The sequence below is a fragment of the Chrysemys picta genome, chromosome 5 (genome assembly GCF_011386835.1).
Source record: "Chrysemys picta bellii isolate R12L10 chromosome 5, ASM1138683v2, whole genome shotgun sequence".
Lineage (NCBI taxonomy): Eukaryota > Metazoa > Chordata > Testudines > Emydidae > Chrysemys > Chrysemys picta.
The window spans coordinates 129,539,398-129,565,077 of NC_088795.1; the positions used below are offsets into that span (position 1 = coordinate 129,539,398).

The following is a 25,680-nucleotide window of genomic DNA, read 5'->3' on the forward strand; positions in this document are numbered from 1 at the left end:
TATGGAGATATACCTATCTCATAGAACTGGAAGGGTTGAGTCCAGCCCCCTGCCTTCACTAGCATGACCAAGTACTGATTTTGCCCCAGATCTTTAAGTGGCCCCCTCAAGGATTAAACTCACAACCCTGGGTTTAGCAGGCCAATGCTCAAACCACTGAGCTATCCCTCCCCCCAAATCTGCTGTCCTCTTGTGAGGAGGAGCGGCGGCGGTAAACTGAAGTTTTGCCTAGGATGGCAGATTGTCTTGTGTGGCTAGGTGACTAGATAGCAAATGTAAAAAATCGGGACAGGGGTTGGAGGGTAATAGGAGCCTATATAAGAAAAAGACCCAAAAATCAGGACTGTCCCTATAAAATCAGGACATCTGGTCACCCTATGTGTGGCCTCTGTCTGATGGAGCTTAAGGTGTGCTCCCCCCTTAGCTCACATGATTTATTCCTCTCACCCAAAGTGATAACAAGCAACCCGAATGTTGCTGCTCCCCAGGGTGAGGCCCTAAGTGCTTCTAGAGATAGGAACCCCTGTCCCAGTGATTTGCCTGAGCTGGAGTTTAATCTTTGTGCTCAGTTGGACATTAATGGTAAATTCTGTGGTGACTGACTATAGCCTCTTTAATACTTTTGACATTTTAATGTTTAAGCATTTTTTTTATTTATTGAATTTTCACAATTGCAGGAAATGGGGGGGGGCATCAGATATTAATTATTTAATGATAGTAGGCATTGAGATTCAAAAAATAAAATCTTTATAACCGTTAACACACACATTGTCAACATCACATGCCAAAATATACAAAGTAGATATCCTTAAATCAAACTCTAATTAAAGTTCTCAAGCCGGATTTTTCTTACATTGCCTATTCTTTACATTTCAATTAGCAATTTTGTCATTTTGTGTGTGGATGGTGAAATTGACATTTACAAATAAAAATGTAATCTTTGCAAGCCTAAGTATAGAAAAGCCATGCAGAATCAGGCAGCTTCGGACCCCCATTTAAGTTTTGTATGAAAAGAAAAGTTTCACAAAACCATAGCACTGATGCATGTTCCATTCGTAACTCTTATCCAATAAGCCACGAGAAATCTGACCATAGGTATCGAAGTTCCTACAGCTGAAGCGGAGCTGGGACTGCGACTGCACAGGCATCTGTCCCCACAATGCCAGCAGAGCCAACAATTCAGGTGTGCTCCAAGTGGGAGAGCATTTGCTGCGTGGAACCCCCATTGTCAACTGGGAAGATGCATTGAGCTGCCCACAGGGAGCAGATAGCTCAGTTGTTTGAGCATTGTCCTGCTAAACCCAGGGTTGTGAGTTCAATCCTTGAGGGGGCCACTTAGGGATCTGGAGCAAAATCAGTACTTGGTCCTGCTAGTGAAGGCAGGGGCCTGGACTTGATGACCTTTCAAGATCCCTTCCAGTTCTAGGAGGTGGGATATCTCCATTAATTCATTTATTTAAGCAATTAGGAAGCAGAATTTCATAAAATTCTTGGGCCTTAAAAGGGGGAAGCGTGAATACCTGGGTGCAGCACAGCATAGTTCAAACTGCTGACCAGAGTGGTCAGGCTGGGCATTGTGGGACACCTCATGGAGGCCAATTATAGCAACATAACCAAAGGCCGTGTCTACATTGACACTTAGTTGATTTAACTCTGCCTCAAAAAGCTCTATGCCTTTCATCAAGGTGGTTTTATTTTGCCAAAAGGAGAGTTTTGTTGGCAGAAGGAGCATTGGAGTGTGTACACCGCCACTGTTTTGTCGATGAAAGCTGACTTTTGTCGACAAAACTGTGTAATGTAGACAAGGTCTAAGGCTCCTTAAATAATAATAGCAGGGCCTACAGAAAAATAAGTCTAGTAGCAGCTGTCTCAGGACACAAGCTCAACCTAATTTCTGGTGCAAGTTAGTTCACAGCCAGGGCCTCTTCAATGAGAACACCATAGATACCATTCCCCAAATTTGAACATGGCTACTCTTATCCTCAATGTACTTGCTGAGTAGAGTTCGGGTAGTCAAGAGTGGCAAGATTAATTGATTTTAGTGGTAGCTGGTCACAAGCTGAGCCTTTTGGCTTTGTCAACTTTGCTCCCTATATTGAAAGTTATAGTCTTTTATTCTTACTATGTACATTTGTGAGGGGGTAGTCAAGAGTAAAGATTTGAAGGGTGAACCACACAGCTCTAATACTGGACAATTAAGGACAAACTGATTTCATGAGATAGTTTGGCTAAATACTGAGCCACATGGGGGAAGACCAGCTTGAACAGAATGTATCCAGGGATCAGTTGGTACTTTAACGTTAGTCTATGAGAGGGAGGGGTTGTAATGCTCTTGCATTTCTTCATAACATGTCACAGTTTACAAAACTTTATCAAGCTGACAAATGTGAGGCATAACTTGTGGGTCTCTCTGTCAAATCTTCCATGCACTAAGGATCCATCTAAATAATGAGAAAATGACTCACTGCTGTAATGACCACTAACAGGACCAGCCACCACACACCCCTGCCCATGCAGAAAATGGTTTGGCTACTAGCGTAGATAGGACCAAAATGTTAACAGCATTATAAAAAGCATGTTCAACCTCATCTGACGTCAGGCCCCTAACAGATTCTTTGTACCCATGCTACAACTGGTCTGCAAAGCCACAACCCTCTTCTCCTTTAAATCTCTCTTAAAGACATACTTCTTCTGAGACACTTACAAGAACCTAGCTGACTAATTAATCTATTTATCTAAAGTGAGCAGCTCAGACATATGTGGATGGATGGGTGGGAGGAAAGCAAGAGAGAGGAGCCTACCATGTTTAATTTTAGTTACAAGTTTGTTTAGGATTTTAATAAGCAGTGGACTTATTACCATATGAACACTTTGCTCATATGTTGTATCCCTAACTGCTTGTGTGGTTTTAGGGAGTATGCTTTGCAGGGTACGGGCTGTCCAGCTCCTCATCAATTTGGAAAGCACACAGCAAAACTGTTTAATGTCAATTAAGGGAGGTGTGGTAGGTGCACATAGACAAAGCGTGTCTCTAATATGGCATTTTCCTATTGTCAATGGACTAAGTGAAGCAGAACAGCATTACCTTTGCCAACAGCCTCAAAGTTAATTCCCAACTCCCCCCCGCGCATTGATTGTGTTTTTTGGTTAAAATAGTTTCTTTAGGCTTATAGTTCAACTTTCTGGCTTTTCATATATAGTCACATGCTGATATTTTGGCCAATAAACCAAAATATGAAACTCTGGAATATGACTGTCCTAATAGTAAGGAAACAGACATCACTACTTTTTTAAATTTGATTTTCTATCAAAGCCCAGAGATAGACTAGGCAGCAAGGTAACTGAATTAAACTTTCACTGCAAAGAAGTGGAGACTACCAATGTTTCTCTGTAGAGAAAGAGGGTTAGTGGAAGAGGGGCCTGTGAATCTGGCTGGGATCTGGCTTAGCCTCAGTAGTTGAAAGGCTCCCCACAACACTTCTGCCTCAACTCCATTTTGCACCTAGGTGACCCAGTTAGGTGAACTGAAGCAGGAGGAGCCCTTGAAGTAGAGAGATATCAGCAGACAGAGACTAGGCTGTATCCCCCATCACATTGTGTTAGGCCTTGTCTATACTACAAAGTTTTATCGGCAAAAGCTGCCTTTTGCTGACAAAAGAAGGGAGGTGTACACACTACAAAGCTTGTTTTGCTGACAAAATAAGACCACCCCGACAAGAAGCATAGAGCTTTTTGCAGCAAAGTTAAAGCAACAAAGCATCAGCGTAGACACTGCGGTTTGTTTTGTTGACATAACTGGCTCCCACCCTATTCCGTCTCCTCTGGGATATATTATTAAATTTTTGGTTGCACTTTTCCCCTCACCTGTTCATCTACTCACTCCCTATCCGTAGCCCCACAAAGTCGCAGGACCTCTGTCAACCTCCTCCTAGCCCTGGCCAAAATGGCCATCTACAAAACCAGGGAGAGGAGGTTGGCCGACGCGGTTTCCTGCGACTGTGGGGCCTATTTCCGCTCCTCAGTCCGTTCACCCATCCGGGCAGAGTTCCTCTGGGCGGTGTCCACTGGCTCCCTTGACACCTTCGAGGAGCAGTGGGCGCTGTCTGGGGTTCTCTGCTCAGTGTCCCCGTCAGGTTCCCTTAGTTTAGCCCTGTGACCTCACTCCCGTTCCTGTTATCTCCTTAGTTGTCCCCCGCAATTATTTGGAACCGCAGACCTGTGGATCCTCCCCCTAGGCGGGGGGGGGAGGTCCTTTAGCAGTGGGCGCACCCACCCACTTCCTGGATCCCAACAGGACCAGTATTCCACAGTGCCTGCCATGACCGCTCTGCTCACTGTTTTGATCTCTGCTGCCCCGCAGGCATGCGCCCCCTCCCCTCTCAAAGATCCAGGAAGTATCTAACAGCTGAGCATGCTGCACCCTTTGGGGAACAAAGAGCAAATCATTAATGTGGAATGCGCCTTTTCTGCCCTGCACTAAGAACACAGCAGCAGGCAGACAGCTGCTGCAGGTACAGGACTGCTGTGCTGCTTTGACAGAGGGTATGTCTACACGGGAAACTTCAAAGTGCTGCCGTGGGAACGCTCCCGTGGCAGTGCTTTGAAGTGCGAGTGTAGTCACGTGCGAGCGAGAGCGCTCCCAGTAATCCACCTCCACAACAGGATTAGCTCCGAGCGTGGCTCGGAGCCTGGCTACACTAGCGCTTTAAAACACTCAGACTTGCTGCACTCAAGGGGGTGATTTTTCACACCCCTGAGCCAGCAAGTTAGAGCACTAAAAAAATGTAGGTAAGCCCATATTCTTCAGGAGGGAGAGCTCACAGAGCTGCTCAGAAGGCCGCTCACAGCAGCTGAGGGAGAACTTGGAGGGAATCTTAGAACCATAGGCAGGCAGAGTGGGCTGCTTCAGGAGAGACTGCTGGGCCAAGCAGAGCTGGGGGCTGATGTGGGGTGTGTGTGTGTCCCTTCCCCAGGATAGGTCAGTCAGCCTGTTGTCTCCCCCACCCCAGACACCACTCTCCTCTTCCTCCCCTCCACACACTTCAGTTGAAAAAGCAGCTGACAATCTACTAGAAAGCCCAGGAACAATGGGATTGAGAAACCATCATATGATGCAGTACCTGCCCCATCAGGCATTGCAAACTCTTCCCAAAGCATCCTGCAGCTAGTTGCACAGCCGGGAACAGAGCAGTGATCTGTGATAGCTGTGTCGATGCAAGAGCTGTTAGCGTGGATGCACTCCGCCGACACAAGGAGCTAGTGTGTACATGCAACAGTGGTGCTAGTTAAAACAGCATAACTTTTGCAGACAAAACGTTGTAGTGTAGACAAGGCCTTAGTCGAACACAGCCCTCTTCCCCCACCCCTCATTTTCTCCCCAACCTATCTTGGACCTACTTATATTGATTATAGGCTAGATACAATCATCAACTTTGCTGAATTACAACCTATTTTTTTCCCCAAATGTAGCCCACACATGTATTCAATGAGTTAACTATATGAAAAGTTTGAAAAGTCCCTAATTCAATTGTTAAGAGTGTTTGGACCACAGAAAGGCGAGACATGTACTGGCATTTTTAAAGGGCCCATTTTAAAATTAATTCTAACAACCTATTTAGCAGAATTACTTGTGAATGGTCAGAAAACTCATCCTGTACTCAAAAAAGCAAGTACTGTGAGTGTGAAGAGAGTACTCTATTACTTATAAAGCTCTGATTTAGGTACAAAAATGAATTATGGAGAAACACGTTTAGACAGTAACAGCAGCAACAATCTTTCATTGTTATATACCTGAAAGAACAAGACAGAAGCCTGAAAACTGGGACAATCATGTTTTGTCAGACAGCCAAATTTGAAGTCTCAACTGTCCATTGACAAATAATCAGAATTGCCTTCACTCCCCACCCGCTGGTAGTTTGGAACTAAAAACAAGAATTCATGGTTTAGATTAACTATATTTTGGTTAAAGTTCATTGAGAAACGGGATAAATAAACCCAAAACTTTGCTAAATGACAGGGAAAGTAGTATTTTCAAGCCTTTAAGATGCAACTATATACACAATGAAAATTAAAAAAAAAAAAATGTTTTAAACCACCCCAGTTAACAGTATCCTTTTAAATGAAATTTCAATAGCATAATCTATATTGTGCAAAGGCAAGATATCATTGAATTGTCTTATTGGCAGTTTTAATAGTCACAAATCAACACAAATTCCAGCAAGCACTTTGATATATCACAATTTGTGACATTCTGAAACTAACCCTTAAGAAACATCTTTCACGATCCTGTCTGCTCTATACATTGAATTGTCAGAGGATTCAGTTACACTGTCATCGACATAATTAAAGCATGATTTTAAAGCCTTGGATACATCATGTCATTATTAGACCACAGTTATTAAAAGACAAGCATGTGTGAAAGTCAGGATATATAGAGATAAGGCTCCAGAAACATCTCAACTCTGGCCCCTCATGCCTGGGAGCCAGTCATCTACATAAGGATGCACTGTCCAAAATATACTTAGATATTTAGATCATCATATCTTCAGGGCAGAGACTGCCTATCACTACAGATCTGTAAAATGCCAGTACGATGATCCTAATCTTGACATGAGTCTCTAAGTGCCCCAGTGACACAAATAATGGGACAATATGTAGCATTTTCTAATAGTGCATATTTTCAGGGTGGGCACTCGAGTTAAACTGGGTTTACTGACTCATAGCTATGAAACTGTTTGGTAACTGCATACAGAGGAATAAGAGGCCAACTTAACAGGAAGAATTACAGGTGGCTACACTCAAGGTAGATTTGTTGAGTAAATATGGAAGTGGATATATAGATGTGTGTATCAGCAAATATTAACTAGATCACTGCAATGTGAACTGGGGCAAAATTCCTAACTTCAACAATGCAGTATTCCTACTGGTCTTGTTCTATTTACTGTACCTTTCTTGTTCTTTTCTCCTCCAAAGTTTTAGTAGTCAATATCCTGAACATTCATTGTACGTGAGTTGAGGCCCAACCAGCATTACCAGGAGCAGAATAAGTTAAGTAGCTCTTAAAAAATTCTCTTTATTACTACAAAATAGTTAATATGTTGTCACTGCACCAGTGCTGACTTATTCAATTTATAATTCACTACAGAAAATAAACATAAGAAAAAGATTCACGTGAAGCAATTTGCATGTACTTTAGTACAGCAGAAGCCCAGGAAGATGGACAACCTTGACAGTGCATTTAAAAAAAACCATAATTGAAAATAATCATTAAGTTTACATTCAGTTAGCCATAGGAATGAAGAGTATTCCATGATTATAGAGTAAATTAATACTGAAGCATAATTTGTGATTCCTGCCATAAGATTTAGTTACAGTGCCACAGAAGAGAGAGCTTGATTATGATATTAGTGCCTCAGTTTCCCCATCAGAAAAGTGGGAAATACAGTGAATACCGAGTAAGTGATGTTAAAGAAATGGGATGAAGTTTTAAAGCAGGGTTTGAAAAATTTACCAGATACCAACTAGTCAAAAGATTAAACTCAGTAGACAGAGTCCAAAATAAAAAGACAGGAGGAAGCTCACTGACCAACTTAATGACCTAGTGAAAAGCCAACTACCCTTCCCAACTTGCTGCCTACCATGGTGTTGTCCCTTTACCCTACTCAAGGGCTCCGTCTTTTATGTCAGCTGCTTGCTAGTAGGTGTCTGACAGTTTTGAAGCCCCGTCCCCATATATTCCCCCTGCAAAAGAAGGAGCATTCTCTCTACCAGCCCCTAACCTTAAAGTTGTTCTACTAGTCTATCCTCCACCTTCCTTCATACTCTGAATTTCCCTCTCCAGTAGTTTCTTTTGCTGCCACTCAGGATTTTTCCAAGTAGCAGGGTTAAAGTGACATAGTTCTTGTCAGTTCCACTGCTACATATGGGATCGGATTCTGAATAGCAACAGTAAAAGTTACCAAAATCCTGCTCTTATTCCAGGCCACTGTTGTTTGAAAAAGCTCTGAGCACTGAACCATATGCAGATCCATGGAGCTAACAGCAATAAGATGAAATGATCTATTCACATCCTTGGGAGGATGTTGCAGATATGGAAATAAGATCTTTTAAAGCTTGAAGAGACAAAGCAGGTGGTAAGATTAGATACAGAAGCAAAGTGATGGAGATGAAGATACTTTAAACATGTATTATCTTCCATTCGTTTTCAAGACAAGATGCTTCAATTTGGGCAGAATCCTGGGTGAAGTCGTAGCTCTAGGACCCCTCAAATGCCTTTTCCTGAGCCAGTCCACGTAGAAATCTAAAGTGCCCACTTCTCCTGGAAAAAGGCCACGGGCAAGTTACAAAACCCAGGAAACAGCAAGCACAATCAACACCCCCTCGCCCCCCAAACCCTAAGCCTTCTCCCTACAGCCAGTACTGCCCCACAGGTATCACCTTAGGCCACTGACACCGCATTACCCCCTCGTGCAGGATCACCGCCTGTGCAGTTTCCTCAGGGGCAACTATTGCCTTGACAGCCACGTGTGTGTAGCTGGAGGCAGAGCTGCGTAAATCGCCCCCTCAAAAGCGCACCTGAGCATTTATAGCTACAGATACAGCACGTAACCCCCCTGTACCTCACCGCCTCTCCCTTGCGAGCTCCCACACCTGACGCTGGCTGAAGCAAGCCCGTTGCCTACCTAGGGACAGGAGACGCCCCAGGGCGCAGCCCCCACCTGTCTTCCCCCAAGCCACCAGCCTGCTCCCTGCGAATCGCCTCTTTGCCCATTACAGGCAGCCAGCCGGCTCCTGCCACCACCCCCGAGCCCCACCCCCATCCCGGGGACAGGCGCGACAGCAGCGCGCGCTCGCAGCATCTCCGCCAGCGGCGGCGGCCTGAACAGTAGCGGTAGCAAAGCCCCCCAGCCCTGCTGTCTATGGGGCTGCCTGAAAAACAACGCAGGCAAGGACCCCGTCTATCTACCAAGCCGCCGTCTAAGACCCAAGGTGCCCTTGGCGGTGCCTGAATAATAATTCCACCGAGGACTCCAACCGCCTGTACAACCACAGCACACGCACTGAGCAAGGATCCGAACGATCATTCCTGATTCCCAGAGTAACAACGCCACCGACGACCCTCAGCGCCCTTCCAGCTGCTTTAAATAGAGCTTTTCTCAGGACCCCAACTGTCTACCATGCAGCCTGAACAATAATTGCCTGAGGACCTCGGGTGCCTAGTACAGTGCCTGCGCAGCGAGTGAGCCCGCTGCCGCTGAGGACCCTGGCTGCCTTTGCGTTGCCTGCACAATAACACTGCTCAGCGAGCCTCCGGTAGAAGTTCTAAACAAAATTCCGCCCGGCGAGCGGCGGGGAGCCCGGCGGCAGCAGGGAGACCCGGCCCGAGGGAGCGGGGAGCCCCGCCGCGCTCGCTATGGATCAGTGTGTGACGGTGGAGCGGGAGCTGGAGAAGGTGCTGCAGAAGTTCTCGGGCTACGGGCAGCTCTGCGAGCGGAGCCTGGAGGAGCTGATCCAGTACGCGGGGGGGCTGCGCCGCGAGATCCTGCAGAGCGAGAGTACGTGCGGCGCGCCGGGCCCGGGGCGGGGGGAGCTACCCCTCAGCCCCGCCAGAGAGCCCCCCCCCCCGATCCCGGTTCTCCTAGACCCCCCCCCCCAGTCCCGGTTCTCCCAGGCTCCCCCCCCCCCCGATCCCGGTTCTCCTAGACCCCCTCCCCCAGTCCCGGTTCTCCCAGGCTTCCCCCCCCCCCCGATCCCGGTTCTTCTCAGCACTCCCCTGGCTCCCCCGATCCCGGTTCTCTTCGGCCCCTAAATCCTGTCCGAGCGTCCCCCGTCCCCCATCTGCCCCCCCTCCCGATCCCGGCTTCTCGGCCACTCGCCCGAACGACCCCCCGATCTCGGTTCTCTTCGGACCCCTTCCCCAGCCGTAACTGTAAGAAACCCTGGGGGTCCACTTTCTCTGTGTCCGCAGGAGCCCCCCACCCCCCAGAGACCCGGAGGCTTCTCCCCCCTCCACCTCCCAAATGTCCCGGTCTGGCTTCTCCTTGTGCCCCCTTTCCCCGGCCCCAGCGGCCCCCTTCACCACCACCACTACTACCACCATCGCCCCTTCCCCGTTTGGAACAACTCCCCGGGGCTGCGGTGTCTCCCTCCTCCTCCCCCCCACTTCCTGGCCTCATCACCCCCAGCCTGTCCCTGCCACTTTGAAAGGGCCCATGGCTTTTTCAGATGCTGTGATTTTTAAGCACTCAAGGAAAATGAAATAGCGATTTCATAAGCAGCGTGTAAAAGGGGGAAAATTCCCAGCCAGTCAAAACATGTAAAAGTTAAAGGAAACTGTTTTTAGACAAACTTCCTTCATTCCTTTTCTTCCTTTCCCATGCTTATGCAGTTTTCGTAAAGGGAAACAAGCCTTTGTTTACGGTTTCTGAGATGGTATTAAATGCCCTTGTGGGGGGAAACGTGAGTCACATCAGTTTAGTGAAGAGGTTACAACCATGTTTAAATTTAGATCCCGTCCACACCTTATAGTTAACAACATGCAGACAAGAGCGTTTGAGCACCATTGTTGCTAGTAGTAGTTTGGGGTTCTAGCAGGGTTTTCCTGACCTGCGTGCTAGGACAGGGGTAATATCTTTTATTAGACCAACTTCTGCATACTGCAAGGACAGGGGCATTTTTCTGTTTCCCTGACCAGTTAAAAGAAAGAAACAATCCTTCTTCATGCTCATTCAGGGAAACTCTGCAGATCTCTGCTACCCTCTGAACTTAAACACCTTTGTTGCTACCGTGGTTCTAACCATAGCATAAACAGAGCCTTATTTGGGTGCTGGAGGACATTAGCACTTCTGGTTGTGGGGTGTTGAGTTGGGACAGGCATTGGTCGATTTTGGGTACGCCTACTTATTCTTTAATGAATAGAAACATTTATTCCTGGCTAGGAGATTCTGCTGTGTCATCTTTATATTGGTCAATATGTTTATATCTTTATTCCTTTGCATTGAGTAATAATGGGATTAGTCACTGCTATTGAAAGAGCAGTCATAAAAGCCAGGCTGGCTGACATAAACAACAGGTTTATTGGATTTTCTGGGCTAGATTTAATGGGGCTTCAGATGAAGATAAACATAGCCCCCTAAGTATTATATTTGCAAATAATATTTAGCACTTTCAGAGTGTCATACACCATAGCAGCTTTTATAAACATGAACCATGTAAACCTTGCAAAATCCCTGAGAGGTAAGTAACTCAGTATTTATACATGTAATGGGAGGCAGTGGTGAGACAAATCATGTGATTTACCCAGTTCCATAGAGGAAGTGAGTGATAGATATGGGATTAGAATCTGAGCGTTCCTGGCTCCCAGTCCTGTATTTACTGTTGCTGTGCTCGAGAATCCACTTTTGTTTAGTTCCAAGAGTCGTATTTGTTTGTTCTAGTCCTGTGCAAATGCAGCTGCATAACTTTACTTGCCTTGATGTCCGGGGGATTACTCATGTGAGTAAAGTTAGATGTTGGCAGGATCAGGGCTGTTATTTATATATGGCAGTTTACAGAGAGACTATAGAGTCGGGCCCTGTTCTGATGATCTTACAATTTAGGTATTTGTAGAAGTCCAGTCCAATATAGGCAGTAGAGTCTTCATTCTGTGAGAAGTTCTTGAACAGCTGTTAATCCTCTGCCAAAACTTGTTCCAGCTGCATATTTTTTCAAGGGTTGGTGGATCAGAAATTCCTAGTGGCATTATCTACCAGAAATTATTTCTTTAGAGAATCTTCCTCTTTGGAAGCACGTTTTAAATAGTCTCTCATACCTTTTTTTTCAAGTTGTCCAGGCAGGTAAAAATTAAATTAAATCTGTTCCTTCTGCACCCTCCTTTATTGGTCCACAATTCAAAGAAATTTTTTGTCGTACAAAACGGTTTGACTAAGTGGCCAGCACTTTGTATGTTTATTTATTATTTAGCGTGTGCATAGTCGTCTAGCCAAGCGATGGCATCTTCAGTGGCGTGATGCCGTTCTTCTAGGCCACCGCTGAACCTAGTCAGCAGGCATTCATCAACAGTGTGCGTCATCGGCTGTGTTGTGCCGCAGCTGCACAAAGGGCTGTCACGAAGGCCCCAGTGATATTGGTTGGCTGCACAGAGACCGTGCCCGGTCCGGAACCTATTCAACCATTGGTGCCGGGGCAGGTCAAAACCAGGCTGGCAAATTGTGGGGTCGGCGACGAGGGACTGGTTGGGGATTATAACAGATATCCATTCCTCTCGCCAGAGTGTTACCGCCCTAACATCCTGGCGTGGCAGATGAGACCATAATGGGCGACGTGATGGCAGACGTGCAGCTGGTGGTTTAAAAAGGTGGTTGTGCAGTGGCAGGCTTCAGTTGGTGCGTACTTTCTCCAGTAACCGGCCAGTGGCAACCTCTCGTCTGATATGAGGAAGAGCATTATTGCTCAGAACTAGGAGCCATGGGAGTGGAGTCGGACGCGTGGTGGCAGAGATGATACGCATGGCAACATGGAACTGCGTATCCAGCAGTTTGGTGTGTGACGATCGACTCCAAACTAGTGTGCAGCACTCTGCCACCGAATTCGAGGTGGCAAGGGCTGACGTCCGCAAAGTTGGAGCACAAGCACCCCATGATGAACCTGACAATTTGCTAAGAAGATTGTTGCGCCTCTTAACTTTAGCTGCTGTCTTCTTCAGGTGGGCATGGTAACTCAGTGTGTGGTCTAAGGTCACACCTAGATAGAACGGTTCTACTTCGTGGTTCACCTTCTGACCATTCAGATAAACATTCAGTTGTCAGGTTGTGCTGGTTTGATGAGGATGGAACAAAGTGGAGACTGTTTTTATGATGCTTGGCTGGAGGTGCCAAGTCTTACAGTAGTCAGCTAACTTTATCATGTCCCAGTTTAAGGTGGCATCAAGCTCGTGAAATGTCCGGGCCTGGGTACCGAAACAGATGTCGTCTGCGTAAATGAACTTTTGTGACTCTGTTGTTGGCAGGTCGTTGATGTAAAGGTTGAACAGGGTTGGAGAAAGCACAGAGCCCTGGGGTAACCCATTGTTCTGTCATCTCCAAGCACTCGTCTTCTCCCCCATATGGACTCTGAATTGCCTATCACGGAGGAACAGTTCAACGACGCCTATGACCCAAGGTAGCAGGACCCGTGATACCTTCATGAGCAGGCCAGTGTGCCATACCATATTGTACACCGCTGTTAGATTGATGAAAACAGCGGCCGTTTTCAGGTTTCTCTGGAAGCCATTTTCAACAAATGTGGTCAGTGCGAGTACTTGGTCGCATTTGCTATGGCCTCGGCGAAAGCCGGCTTGGTCAGGGCTCAAAATTCTCTCCACGTCGGGTAATATGAGCTGTAGGACCAAGCGCTCCAGTACCTTGAAACACACCGACAATAATGATATGTTAAAGACAGTCAATAAAATATACATCTTAAAAATTGAGACTTTTATCCTGCAAGGAGAGTTGTTTGGTATGATCCTTCTGCTTGCAGAGGGTCTCATTGACCTCAGTGGAGTTCTGCTTAGCCGGAAAGATCAGGATATTTGCGGGATCCAAGCCTCTTATCTGTTAAAAAAACCAAAACACTCTTGTATGCCTTTACTCTCTTGTGACTGTGTCCCCGCTGTGCTTCTTTTCTAGACCTTTAGCAAGGCTGGTGCTATCTTTTTTCATATCTTGTAAAGGGCCATGTATGTCGTTGGTACCTAATGAATGAGCAATGTGAATGTGAATATTGCCATTGCTTAGTAAACACTCTGAAATAAAGTAAGGAGTGTTTACTGTGCAGCTTCAGACAGTTTGGGGACGTTATAAAGCTACCTTTTTGAATAGCAAAATTTCCAATTTAATTTTCACTAGTGATTTATAACTTTTTAAAAATAGAACAAGGTGTTCAAGCTTTGTTCTTGTTGTTAGTAATTTATCTTATTGCTTACTGTCTCATTTTTTACCATATAATTATAATCAATTGGAATATAAATATTGTACCTACATTTCAATGTATACTATATACAGCAGTATAAACAAGTTATTGTATGAAATTTTAGTTTGTACTGAGTCCAGGGTGGATTTGATTTAAATCAAATTGATTTAAATCACTAGTCAGGGAGACTTGATTTAATCATGGTTTTCTACATAAAAGTGCATTCTTGTTGGTTGTTATAACCGTAATACATATTCTTCACAACTCAGAGATAGATGTAGGTTTCATTTTTAGAAGGTACACACTATACATTTTTAAACAGTGATTTATTTTGAAAACTTTTCAGATTAGTTTTACAGCTATATCAGAAAATGAATGATTGTTTGGTTATTTCATTTACCAAAGGTAATTGAAGCAGATATTTATGAAGTCATTGGGAGGTGAACTATTTCCAATTCAACAGGTTAATCATTAATATTTGGAGGATTTTCTTGCAATGCTGTATTAGGAGGAGAACATCACCAGGCAGACATTTAAATTGTTTTATTTAACTAAAACAACAACGTTAAGTAGTCTGGATTTTTTCTTCAACAGCAAACATATAATATTTTAACAAAACAAGCATATGTCCCTCCTTTCTCACATTTATCTCCAGACTTCTTCTCCTCGTCCAGGTCTATTCTGCCCCCAACAATCTTCTATTCATTGAACTTTTTGAAGGTTTGCACTTTTAGAGAGAGGTAAGGGATTGACTCTGTGAACACAAATTTGCAGAGGGACAATAGAGTTGAAGTCTGTTATGTCTCACCTCTATATATTATTTATTTATTTAAAAACATTTTTCCTGTTAACAAGCATGTTACCTCTGGAGACACAAATCCACAGTTTGAGAACTGCAAAATTAAGCAACTAAGCATTGATTAAAGTAAGTTAATCAAGTGTGTGACCCGGGTCCTAGTGGGGAGCCAGCTGTGGTCACTCAATTAGGGTGAACTGCAAAGAATGGGGCAGACAATCTCCATAAAGCTGGTGGATATTCCAATACTTAGATTCACCAAACCAGCATAAAACAGCTTCTTTATTACCTTACTGGTTACTCAGATGGTATCTTCTAGACTGAGCACCGAGTCCCATTGGGTAGATAGAAAGATTAACCTAAATAATCTATACAGAAGCCTGTGGAAGCCATAAAATTGGATCCCTAATCCATGAACTATTGGAACTCATTTACAAAACTTTTCTTAAACATTACATGAATATATTGTCTCATACTATAGAATTAGAATTTATAATCCCTATTCCATGAGGAGATATCTTTGAGCTATAATGTATCTTAATTAAAACTATCTTTAGATAGGTTTTTCCCCTCCAAAAGCATTTTTTCAAAAAAATCCGATTTAAATTTTAAAAAATCTGATTTTTTTTTTAAATAATTGATTTTTATCCATCCTGGTACTGGCTTCGCTAGTACTGGGTGTAAAACGAGGTAAATATGTAGATAAATTGATGTACCCCCCATGAGTATGCGTACCTCTTGGTTGAGAACCACTGTCCCACAGTGTATTGCAGCATACTACAATAGTTGCAATAACTATGCCAGTTCTGTTTGTGTGGTATGAATGTATTGGTAGAAAACTTGATTTTGACTTTCTCTCTCTGTCATGGTGCATGATCAGTAATGTGTGTATTCTCGTATCCCAAATCATAATTATACACACATGATGATGTGATAACAGTGTCAGACTGTTGCTGTCCATGAACATTGCATTATTAAAAGGACACCAATTTCTGTCTGAAATTTTTTTTTAAACCCATTATTTGTTTCAAGTTATCTCAGGTGTTACTGTAACTGAAAGATTTGAGAGGGGAAAAATTTTTTTTCTTCTGTCTTTCCTTTGTGCGGTTGACAGCCTTTTCTGTGTCGAGATTGTCTTTGTTTCTCTCTAATCAGTTTCCACTTGTTGTGTGGGTTTTTTCACACAGCAGAAGAGGGATTTTTTTTTAATTAGGGAAATTGTGAAACTACAATAATTGGTGGGGGAGAGAAATCGGTGGACAGGTGTAGCATAATACCTGAAACTACTTTAACTTTAAAAAAAAAAAATTGAGCAGCTTTCAAGTTGACATCATCCTTTTAATTTCAGATTAATAAATTTTAAGGCCAGAATGGACTATTCTAGCCATCAGGTCTGATCTTAGTGAATGTTGATAAGGAAATATTGATGAGTGGAATGATTTCTTTCTGCCTCTGGGAATGGCTGAGCCATTACAAACATTGATTCTATCTCCCCTTGTAAGTATGCTCACACTTCTTATCAAACTGTACTGGGCTATCTTGATTATCACTTCAAAAGTTTTTTTCTTTTTTCTTTTTCTCTTAATTAATTGGCCTCTCAGAGTTGGTAAGACAACTCCCACCTGTTTATGCTCTCTGTATGTGTGTATATATATCTCCTCAATATATGTTCCATTCTATATGCATCCGAAGAAGTGGGCTGTAGTCCACGAAAGCTTATGCTCTAATAAATTTGTTAGTCTCTAAGGTGCCACAAGTACTCCTGTTCTTCTTTTTGCGGATACAGACTAACACGGCTGCTACTCTGAAATAAGGCTGGTGGTTTGTCATGGCAAAAGTCATGATTTTATGCCAGATAGGGGTTGGTTTTTTTAAGTCATGACATACAATATTTTACTGAAAAGTCAGATATCCCTTACTTTACAATAACAGCTATTAAAACAATAAGATTTATCTAATAGTTCAAATCCATTCCAATAAACATGCTCCCTGCTTTGTGTGCACAGAGCCAAATATGTAACATTTCGTAGAGGAGACTGGCTCCCTGCTGTTACTTCATATTCGTTTATTAGGAAGACTATGGAGTATTAGTAGTTCTTTGCCTTGGTGACAAAGACCATGGCTTTATGAAGAGCACCTAAAGGAGAAACGTGATTGTTATGGCTGCAGCAAACATGCAACCTTAAACATTGCTGTTAGTAAAGATTCTGCAACTAGAACTTAGCACGCAATCTTGGTAATTCATGAGACAGAATGGGGGCTTGCTTTTTTGGAGCTGTATTGGCTCTGTGGTGCTCATGGCAGAAAAATATTGCTTTGTCAGTAAAATAGGCAGATATGGTTGAGGTACCTCAAAGCAGGCGTGTGGAATAAGGAGCTGTAAGTTTGTACCTAGTCCCTCTGATTGCAGCTACACTTCTTCAGTTGTGAGACTTCTTTGATTTCCTTCACACAACTTGTAAGAGAATGTAAGGCATGAAGTTAGGGGCTATACATTATGGTAGTTACATTTTGTTTCTCCTCTCCCCACACTTGCAACTCCTGTGATGGCAGTTTATTACACATGTTGTAATGCCTGAAATATCAGAAGAGAAACTGACTGTGCAATACACTGCTCCAACCAACAGTAATTCAAGACACAGAATGAGAAAAGAATAGCGATTAAGATTAGGGGTTGCTTTTTGAACCTCGTTTTATTAAATGTTGTGGAACTATTAGGATCTCATCCTTTTAAATATTTCTCATGGGAAGGATTTATAGCTAGGGCTGTTAAGAAAACCATTCTTGGACTAGTTGTTTACTTCAACCATCACTGTGTACACTACCTGAAGGATATTTTAACACAGACTTGAGTGTGTGCCTGATTGAACGATGTAACTCGTAGAACGATCTGGGCGGAAGCAGTGATGAGAAAAATCCTCTCATCAGCAATAGGTTCTGAAACAAGACTGGAGGAGAAAGTATTCCTGAATCTGGGATCTGAAAGTGGGACTGAAGCAGAACACTGAAGAGAAAAAGTCCATTTCTCCAACTGTGACTATTTAACCCATAGGAAAACTGAGGCATAGACAGTGTGAGTTGCCTGGGAGATACTGGGATTAAGTTTAGGGGTTCTCAGACATTTTCATATTTATTATTTTATACATAGTGTGCCTCCTCCCCTCCCACTGGTGATCCCATAACATTCCTGTGGCAACTATTGAAACTGATGCAATGGAATATCTGGAAAGGAACAATGTATTTTTAGCTGTCACATGTGATTTAGTAACTGGAAATGAGGAAATCCAGCACAATGTGACGAGCCAGCTCTTTGTGGACCACCAGCAAGTGCTCTATGGCCCAACTCTGCTCTTGGAATCAGTGTTTGAGACCTGTTGGTTTAATTATTTAGACATGGGATTGTGAGTTAGAAGATTTAGGACCCGAATTGTATTGCTTTGCACTTTGTTTTGAATACAATATGCTACCAAATCAGAGCGGTAGCACTCGGCACTCACTTTGCACTGGTGTAAATAGCTATATAAGGTGTGGGCAATAATGAATTGGGCTCTTAGGTTCTAATCCTGGACTCTGTGTGTGTACGCACGCAATAATGTAATGCCTAGCATTAGTACATCCTCAAAGAACTGCACAAATGAAAGCTGATCCTACAGTGTGGGTAGAAATGATACCCCAGTACATTCTGTGAGGAAGTTTGGTTTAATGTTAGTGCTTTGAGATCCTTTGGTGAAAGGCACTAGAAAGTCCTATTTATCATTAACCTTGAATTCATCAATTTAAAAAACTGTTATTCCATTCAGGAGAATTTGTACCTGCCATAGCAAAACCGGGACTGGCATCTTAATGAAGTTGTCCCATATCCTATAGGTTTTATTTTTTTAAAAACTGTGGTTAGCTGATGTTCCTTTGCCTACATTTTCTAGATTGGCTTTTGACTTTGGTTTTTTCAGAGCTCTTCACTCTTCCAGTACCATTTTCACCTTTTATCATCTTCACCTATTTGGGAAGGATTTAGCATTATCATTTGTTTATAATAAAGTTTGTAATTAATTTTCTTGTCTTCTGCCTAGACCAAGATGGAGCCTTGTCAGGGACAATTTCCCTTGTTATGACACAGTGCTGTAAAAGAATAAAAGACACAGTTCAGAAATTGGCCTCAGATCATAAAGACATTCACAGCAGCGTTTCCCGAGTTGGAAAAGCCATTGATAAGGTATTTATGTTATGAGTTTTATTGTGTTGAAACTTGCTAAGTATTTTTCCCCTGTATTTTATAGTATATAGTCAACCCTGCTATATTTGGAATCAAAAGGTTGGGGTTAAATCCTGGCCCTATAATTGGAAAAATTCCATGGACTTCAGCAGAGCCAGGATTTTATCCTTGTATAAACTAATCTTCTGAAAGTTCAGACCACTCTGTATAGAGACTGTCCCCCTTTCAAGCATATTAACAAGAGAAAATGCCCATTAGCATATGCAGGATTAATAGTTCAATGTCACCTTGATCATCTTGATGGATCGGTCCTTCAGCCCTTGTATAGATTATGCCGATCACAACACGTCTTCCATTCTTCTCATATCCTGGCCTTCCTTCTCCATGTGCGGCCATGTCTTTTCACGATAAAATCTTCCCATCTCTTTGGAGGTCGGCCAAGTGGTCATTTCAGTTCCCGTGGGTACCACTTGTCGACAGCTGCAGTCCATCGATTGTCAGTGAGCCTCGCTGTATGTCCGGTCCATCCCATTTTACTATGCCTGCTCTCAACAACGACGTCCTGCACTCCACTCTGCTGTCTGATCACTTCATTGGGGACTCGATCGAGGATTGAAATTCCCAGAATTCTTCTTTCCATCGCCCTCTCTGTGACAGACAGTTGCTGCTCCTCTGTCTTCGTCAGCGCCCATGTTTCGCTGCTGTACAACATTGCTGGCAGTACTGTTAAGTTGAAGAGGCTGGTGCGTGTTGCCTTGTTGATTTTTTTTCCTTGGAGAACATCCTTGATAGAACTGAATGCGCACCAACCTGCTTTCTTTCTTCGCGAGAGTTCCCCTTCCTGATCGTGGCGCATGTTCATTTCTTGGCCCAAATAGACATATTGCTCAACTTCTTCTGTTTGTTCTCCCTTGATTGTTATTTGGGCTTCTGGCAAGGTATCACACCGCATACATTTCGTTTTGGAGCGGTTAATTTCAGTCCGACTTGGCTGCTTTTTGTGTTGCGTTCTCATCGCATTTTCTGTCGTTTGATAGTATTTTCTGCAATCAACACAATATCATCCGTGACTCTGAGATGGTTCAATGTATTATAGTAATATAGCAAAGGGCTAACAGGATTAATAGAAATCTTCTAGCTAAGAAACATATTAATTCTGGGTATCATGTCTTCTTTCTGTCTAATCACTGGTAACAGATGTTTAGACAGTTGTATCCTGTTTTAGGAGACCTGTTAATCTGGAACAGCTTTATCAAGAAAGGTATTTTTGCATGTTTTTTTTTTTCTAATTTGCTTTTAATCAGTTCACTGAGGTCTTGGTTCTGTGAGGTGCTGAGCGCCCCACTGGATCAGGGCTATTAATATGATGCTTTTGGGCACTTAATAAATAAAGAGAGCACAAAAATGATCATAACTGAAGTTTTTCTGGTGAGACATTCTGATACAAATTCCGATCTCAAGGATTTCTGGGAGCTCCACAAGTTACTGTAGGATAGATTTCAATATGCCTTCGAACAGGTACCAGAATTCTCTCTCACAGCAATTGATGCCATTTGTAAATGTTCAAACCACCCTTTTCCATGAAACAATATTGTGAAACATTCTTCCCTCTCATGGGAGATAATTCTCTGTGTAAGAGCATCTGTAATAAACAAAACAAAAAATCCCCCAACCCCTTTTTTTTTTCTTCAGATTTTCGTTTGATTTATCTCAGATTGTATGTACTGACAGATTTCTTAAACACAGTGACAGACATAGAGTTGGTAGACCGCAGACAATTCTTTTATAAAGGAGACCTCTGTGAATATGTCTTTTGCCTCTAAAGAGCCAACCCAGCTATACAAAGTAAGGATTAATCTTTCATAACCAGGCTTAAACAAGACATCTAATCTATTAAGTTTTAATTTAGTAGAGCAGAGTGCACTAACAATCATGATACACAGCACACTGCATTATTGGGTGGAATATCTGTTCAACTATTGTGATTTTGTTTGTTTTCTCTATATTTAGCTATCATATAGATCTAAAAAAGAATGTATGGCTTAATACCAACAGTGCTAATCCAAGCATCAGTGTGATATTCAAAGCTTAAGGATACATCTGTTCATAATTCTACCTACTGTATCTAAACCAATTAACTAGAGTAAAAGCAATCCATCCTTATTACTAGCTTGAAACCTGCTATAAATCTGTTTAATCTTGTCTTGAGTTTGAAACTTGTAACTTCAGCCCCCCTTTGATTTAACAGATGGACTTCATATGAACCATTCTGAATTTGATTAGGTTCTTTTTCTATTTAATTGCTCTGGTAAAACAGAATAGCACTAAATAATAGCAACGTAATTTAGATGGACTTAAGTACTGAGTGAAACGATAGGGAAATTGTTTGTAGTTACAAAAAATAAGAGGTATAACCCCCCTGACATTTAGGTATTTGATAAAATTAGACATGGTCTTTTGTTTCCAAATAACTGTTTCAGTTATTCACTTGTGTAGTTTCCCAACAGGTTTATTGTCACTTTTCCAAATTAAGTTTGCCCAGTATTAAAAAATGGACCATATAAAAGTTTTATTAAACTGTAGGAACCACATTTTAGAGACTGACAGAAATAAGAAGTGGAAAGACATCAACAAGTTCATCTGGTCTGTGCCCACAGTGGGTGCAGGATTGCCAATAAATTCAGTCCTGTGATATTCTGAGCAACCTCAACTCCCATCAATATCACCGGGAGTTCAGGGCACAAACACTTCTTCCAAGTTATTTGGCACTTCGCAAGATCATGCCTTGAAACACAGACTTTCTGTGAGATCTTGTGCAAGTCACTTGAACCAAAAACTTCAGTCCATACAGCTGGAAAACTGGCCAGAAAGCAGGAGCTGCATCTGCTGAGAATTTCCCTAGACAAATAAAACTACAGAAAATATATTCTATCCTTCTTGGTCTATTCACAAAATCCATTGTATAAAGTGGAACATAATGATTTCGTGGACGGTCAGGTTGAAGAAGGTCTCATGGGGTTCATCTAATCTATCCGCCTGCACTGACTAAGATAATGTTTGCATTTCAAACAAATCTGATTCTGTCTAGTGAAGTATCTATTGGCTTATTAGGGTTCCATAACCAATTTAAATTAAAGTCTCCCCAAATAATATACTTAAATTTTAAACCGAGTCAAAGTAATTAGATATAATTGATCTAGTGAATCGATCCCTCATGGCTTCCAGACAAATACTAGACAAACTTTTGCTGTCAATAATTAAAATCCTCATTAGAACCTGACAAATGAGTCTTTTACTGTAATTCACAAGATGTAGGTTTTGTATTTACAATAGCCTTCCAGCAGCATCTTCATTTTCGTCTTTATTTTTACAGATAGAATAAAACCCCATGACAATGTGATTGGTGTTTTGGAGGTCATCAGGTTCTTGTTAAGATATGATCAGATGTGGACAAGTGTATCTCACATGAATTTATCGTGGGCTTCAAGATTAGAATGAGGCTTCCAGTATTTATTGGAACTAATTTTAGTTGAATGTTACATCCCAGTGATATCTATTGTTTCAAATCAACCAGTGCTTCCTGCTCAACAAGCTCAGATTTTGATGGAATTTGGTGTGCAATGAGTCCGTAGTGAGTTGAGATTAAATGTTTCATTTCCTGTGTAATGAAAGGGAGGGGCCTACGCATGATATTTCCATTGGCCAGTCTTTTGTTTATGCAACTCAATACTAACGAGCTGGACACATTTACTAGATTTACTCAGTAGGGTTCTCGCTGAGATCACAGGCTCATTATCATAACAACTGAAGAGGAACTTCAAATTTTCTCATGAAGTATTAGTATTTCCTCACCAAGATTTTTAATTAACCAAACCCTTTGTCTCCATATCAACTATTCAAGATTCCCAGGTTCCACATCTGTGAAAGTTACTCCTTATTACAAAGGGCTGTTGCTTCCTTGGAAGGGAATGATTGCAGCCAAATTTAATCTTAATGTAGTTTCTCTGCTCCTCTCCCAGGATCAGAATAAGAACATAAGAAAGGCCGTACCAGGTCAGACCAAAGGTCCATCTAGCCCAGTATCCTGTCTACCGACAGTGGCCAATGCCAGGTGCCCCAGAGGGAGTGAACCTAACAGGCAATGATCAGGTGATCTCTCTCCTGCCATCCATCTCCACCCTGACAGACAGAGGCTAGGGACACCTAGGGACATATTGTTATAATCCAACAAGCTGTTTGCAGTGGTTGGCCAGTGATTTCTACCTGTTGAATGTAAAACAATACTCTTGAATGGTTTGACACCGGCTGATCATGATTGGGATGTGAATAGTAGAAGCTCACATCCTAGCAGTTTCCATCTCGTTAGTAGTTAGATACCCGTGCTGGTGTTTTGAGGTGAGACTGTCATCAGGAGAATGAGATGGAGGAAATGCTGGCTCCATCCAATTCTTCCATACCTTCTCTAAACCTTGTCCTTAATGGGATACAGTTAGGTCAAATTTCACCCCAATTGTAAGTTTTGGGGAAACAAGCTTTAACTAAGATGTCTGGAAAATTTTCCATGAAACAAAATTAGTCCAGGGGATGCGGGGGGACGGACACACATTTTAAAAATAAATATTCCCTTGGAGTGATGTTCAGATACTACAGTTATGAGCTATTAACGGATCCATTCTTTACAACCCAAATATTATATTATGAACCAGGAAATTAAATGGATGGTGAAATAGACTAGTTATTACTAGTCTCGCTTTTATGTCCATTCAAAAGTGAGAAAATTACAAAAGGTAATGATTAACAGGACAATTGTGAAAAATAAACTAGATCTTAAACATTTCACTTTTAATAGTCTTAGGTACTACTAATAACATAGGGAAGGTCAGTAATCTGTTTAAAGTGATATTTTTACCTGACAATGTCACTTTATATATTTTTTTCCTTGCTCTTTTTTGAAGTTTCTTCCAAATTTCATCAATATCAGTAATTTTTTTTTTTTTTTTTACGATATGGCTTTGGTATAGTCACCACATCATCTTCTACATTTCTTTGTCCTAGGTCTACTATTCTGGCTGTTGTTAGGATGTTTTTTTCAAGTTACTAATTTGGAAGCAACTGTTATTACATTGGTTAAGCCTCCAAGCATGCTGAGTATGAATAATGTTTCCAGAAGCCTGAGCAGGGTCAGATAATATAAGTGCTCATGTAATTAATACAAATTCTGGGCCTTTTCTAATAAGTCTGACTCTTGGATCCTTATTAAACACCATGTCAGAAATTATATTGAACTGAAGATGGAGCACGTTCACTCATCTAGATAGCAGCATTGAGAAATGCCTGATCACTAAAATATAATGTAAACAAAGGGCAAGCAATGTTTTGTTCTACATGGAGTAAGCACTCATTGTGGTATCTGTAATTGCTTCTGATAAGCACAAAAGATTCACTGCAGGGTCTCGAAATCCCAGTAACTGTGACAAAATACTAGAGAAATTGCTAATTTACATGAAATACCAGAGACATCTGTAAACCTGTGGAAACAGGAATAAAAAATGAAGACATGATTCCTTAAAGAATGGAAGAGAGAATTAGGATACGGGCCAGCAGAATTACTTCAGGCACTGACATCACCATGGTCTAGCACATCACTTGAAACCACAACATAATCAGCCTGGTTTCAGGGAGTTATAGCTATCTGATAGACTAACCAGATACATACAGCACTAAGTGGCTTTGAAAAGAGTTGCAAGGTTTATGGACCAGATGTTATTTCAAAACTAAGTGTTGCCTTAACAGTAATTAAAATAGCTAAAAGGTGAGGCTATGCATGTAGTTACTAACATGGGAGTGAGTAGGCAAATGAGATGAGATAATAGTATAGGAGTGACTATACTAGTGTTACACTCCCAGACCAGGAACGGTTTTAAAAGTAGGGTTTTATTAAACATAATATCCACAACCCTCCAAACAAACGCAGCTTGTACATGCTCAATCTCACTGAAGGACAACAGCAATCCTCCTGGGATCACATCTTGCTTCCCCACTGTGTTCACTTTAACCTCATCAGCAGAACTCCAAACCCTTAAAGGGAGAGGGCACAGCCTTAAAGGGACAGAGTGCAGGTAAATATAAGCCTGGCATTCCATTATGAGTGCTATACTAGTACCTGTAAGCCTCTGACCCCATTCGGTATGAACTAAAGGTTCTTCTTTGAGTGACTGTCCACATGGATTCCATTCTTGGTGTGCATGTGCCTGAGGTTAGAGTCTTTTGGCCAGCAATGTCTGTTGGGGCCACACCTGCACCCGAGGTATCCTCCCCTCATGCACAGTCCCACCTGAGGGTGTAAAGAGCAGAGTGGACCCAGCTGTCCCTCAGTTCCTTCTTACCACCCATGGCAGTGAGACAGAACCACTACAGTGCCAACTTGCTTTCCTGTTTCCTATAAACACTGTCCTAATGGTTAGTTAGTGTTGTTATGTAGATTTATTTTACCCACTGGCAAATAATTCCCCCCCCCTTTTATCACTTAATAGGCTTGGGACCCCCTTGTACAAGAGCTCTAGCCATCATAGCAGAAGCAAAATCCCCAGCATTCAAAAATTTTCCCTTCTTGGGAGGCTGCTGTGCCTCTAAATGATGGTGAGGGGCATATCCCAGAGTGCTGTTCCATCTGCCACTCATTTTCCAAGTGGATTCAAAAGGCCTGGGAAAACCCATCTGTGAT

The 25,680-nt window shown here is 42.3% G+C and overlaps 1 protein-coding gene and 1 long non-coding RNA gene across 2 annotated transcripts in view; one reads left to right on the top strand and one right to left on the bottom strand.

Moving 5' to 3' along the window:
• Positions 1-6,162: 6,162 nt before the first annotated feature.
• LOC122174204 (uncharacterized) lies at positions 6,163-9,193 on the bottom strand. The gene is made up of 2 exons (XR_006175717.2): positions 9,061-9,193; positions 6,163-8,317 (listed from the first exon to the last, which is right to left on the bottom strand). It is a non-coding gene; the product is annotated as an uncharacterized LOC122174204 (long non-coding RNA).
• A 47-nt stretch (positions 9,194-9,240) lies between these two features.
• The window catches only part of RMND5A (required for meiotic nuclear division 5 homolog A), a 35,933-nt gene continuing 19,493 nt past the window's right edge, over positions 9,241-25,680 (top strand). Inside the window, exons 1-2 of the mRNA XM_005292446.5 lie at positions 9,241-9,554; positions 18,814-18,956. Coding sequence (XP_005292503.1) covers positions 9,413-9,554; positions 18,814-18,956 — 285 coding nt within the window. The 5' untranslated portion in view covers positions 9,241-9,412. The remainder of the gene's footprint in view (positions 9,555-18,813; positions 18,957-25,680) is intronic.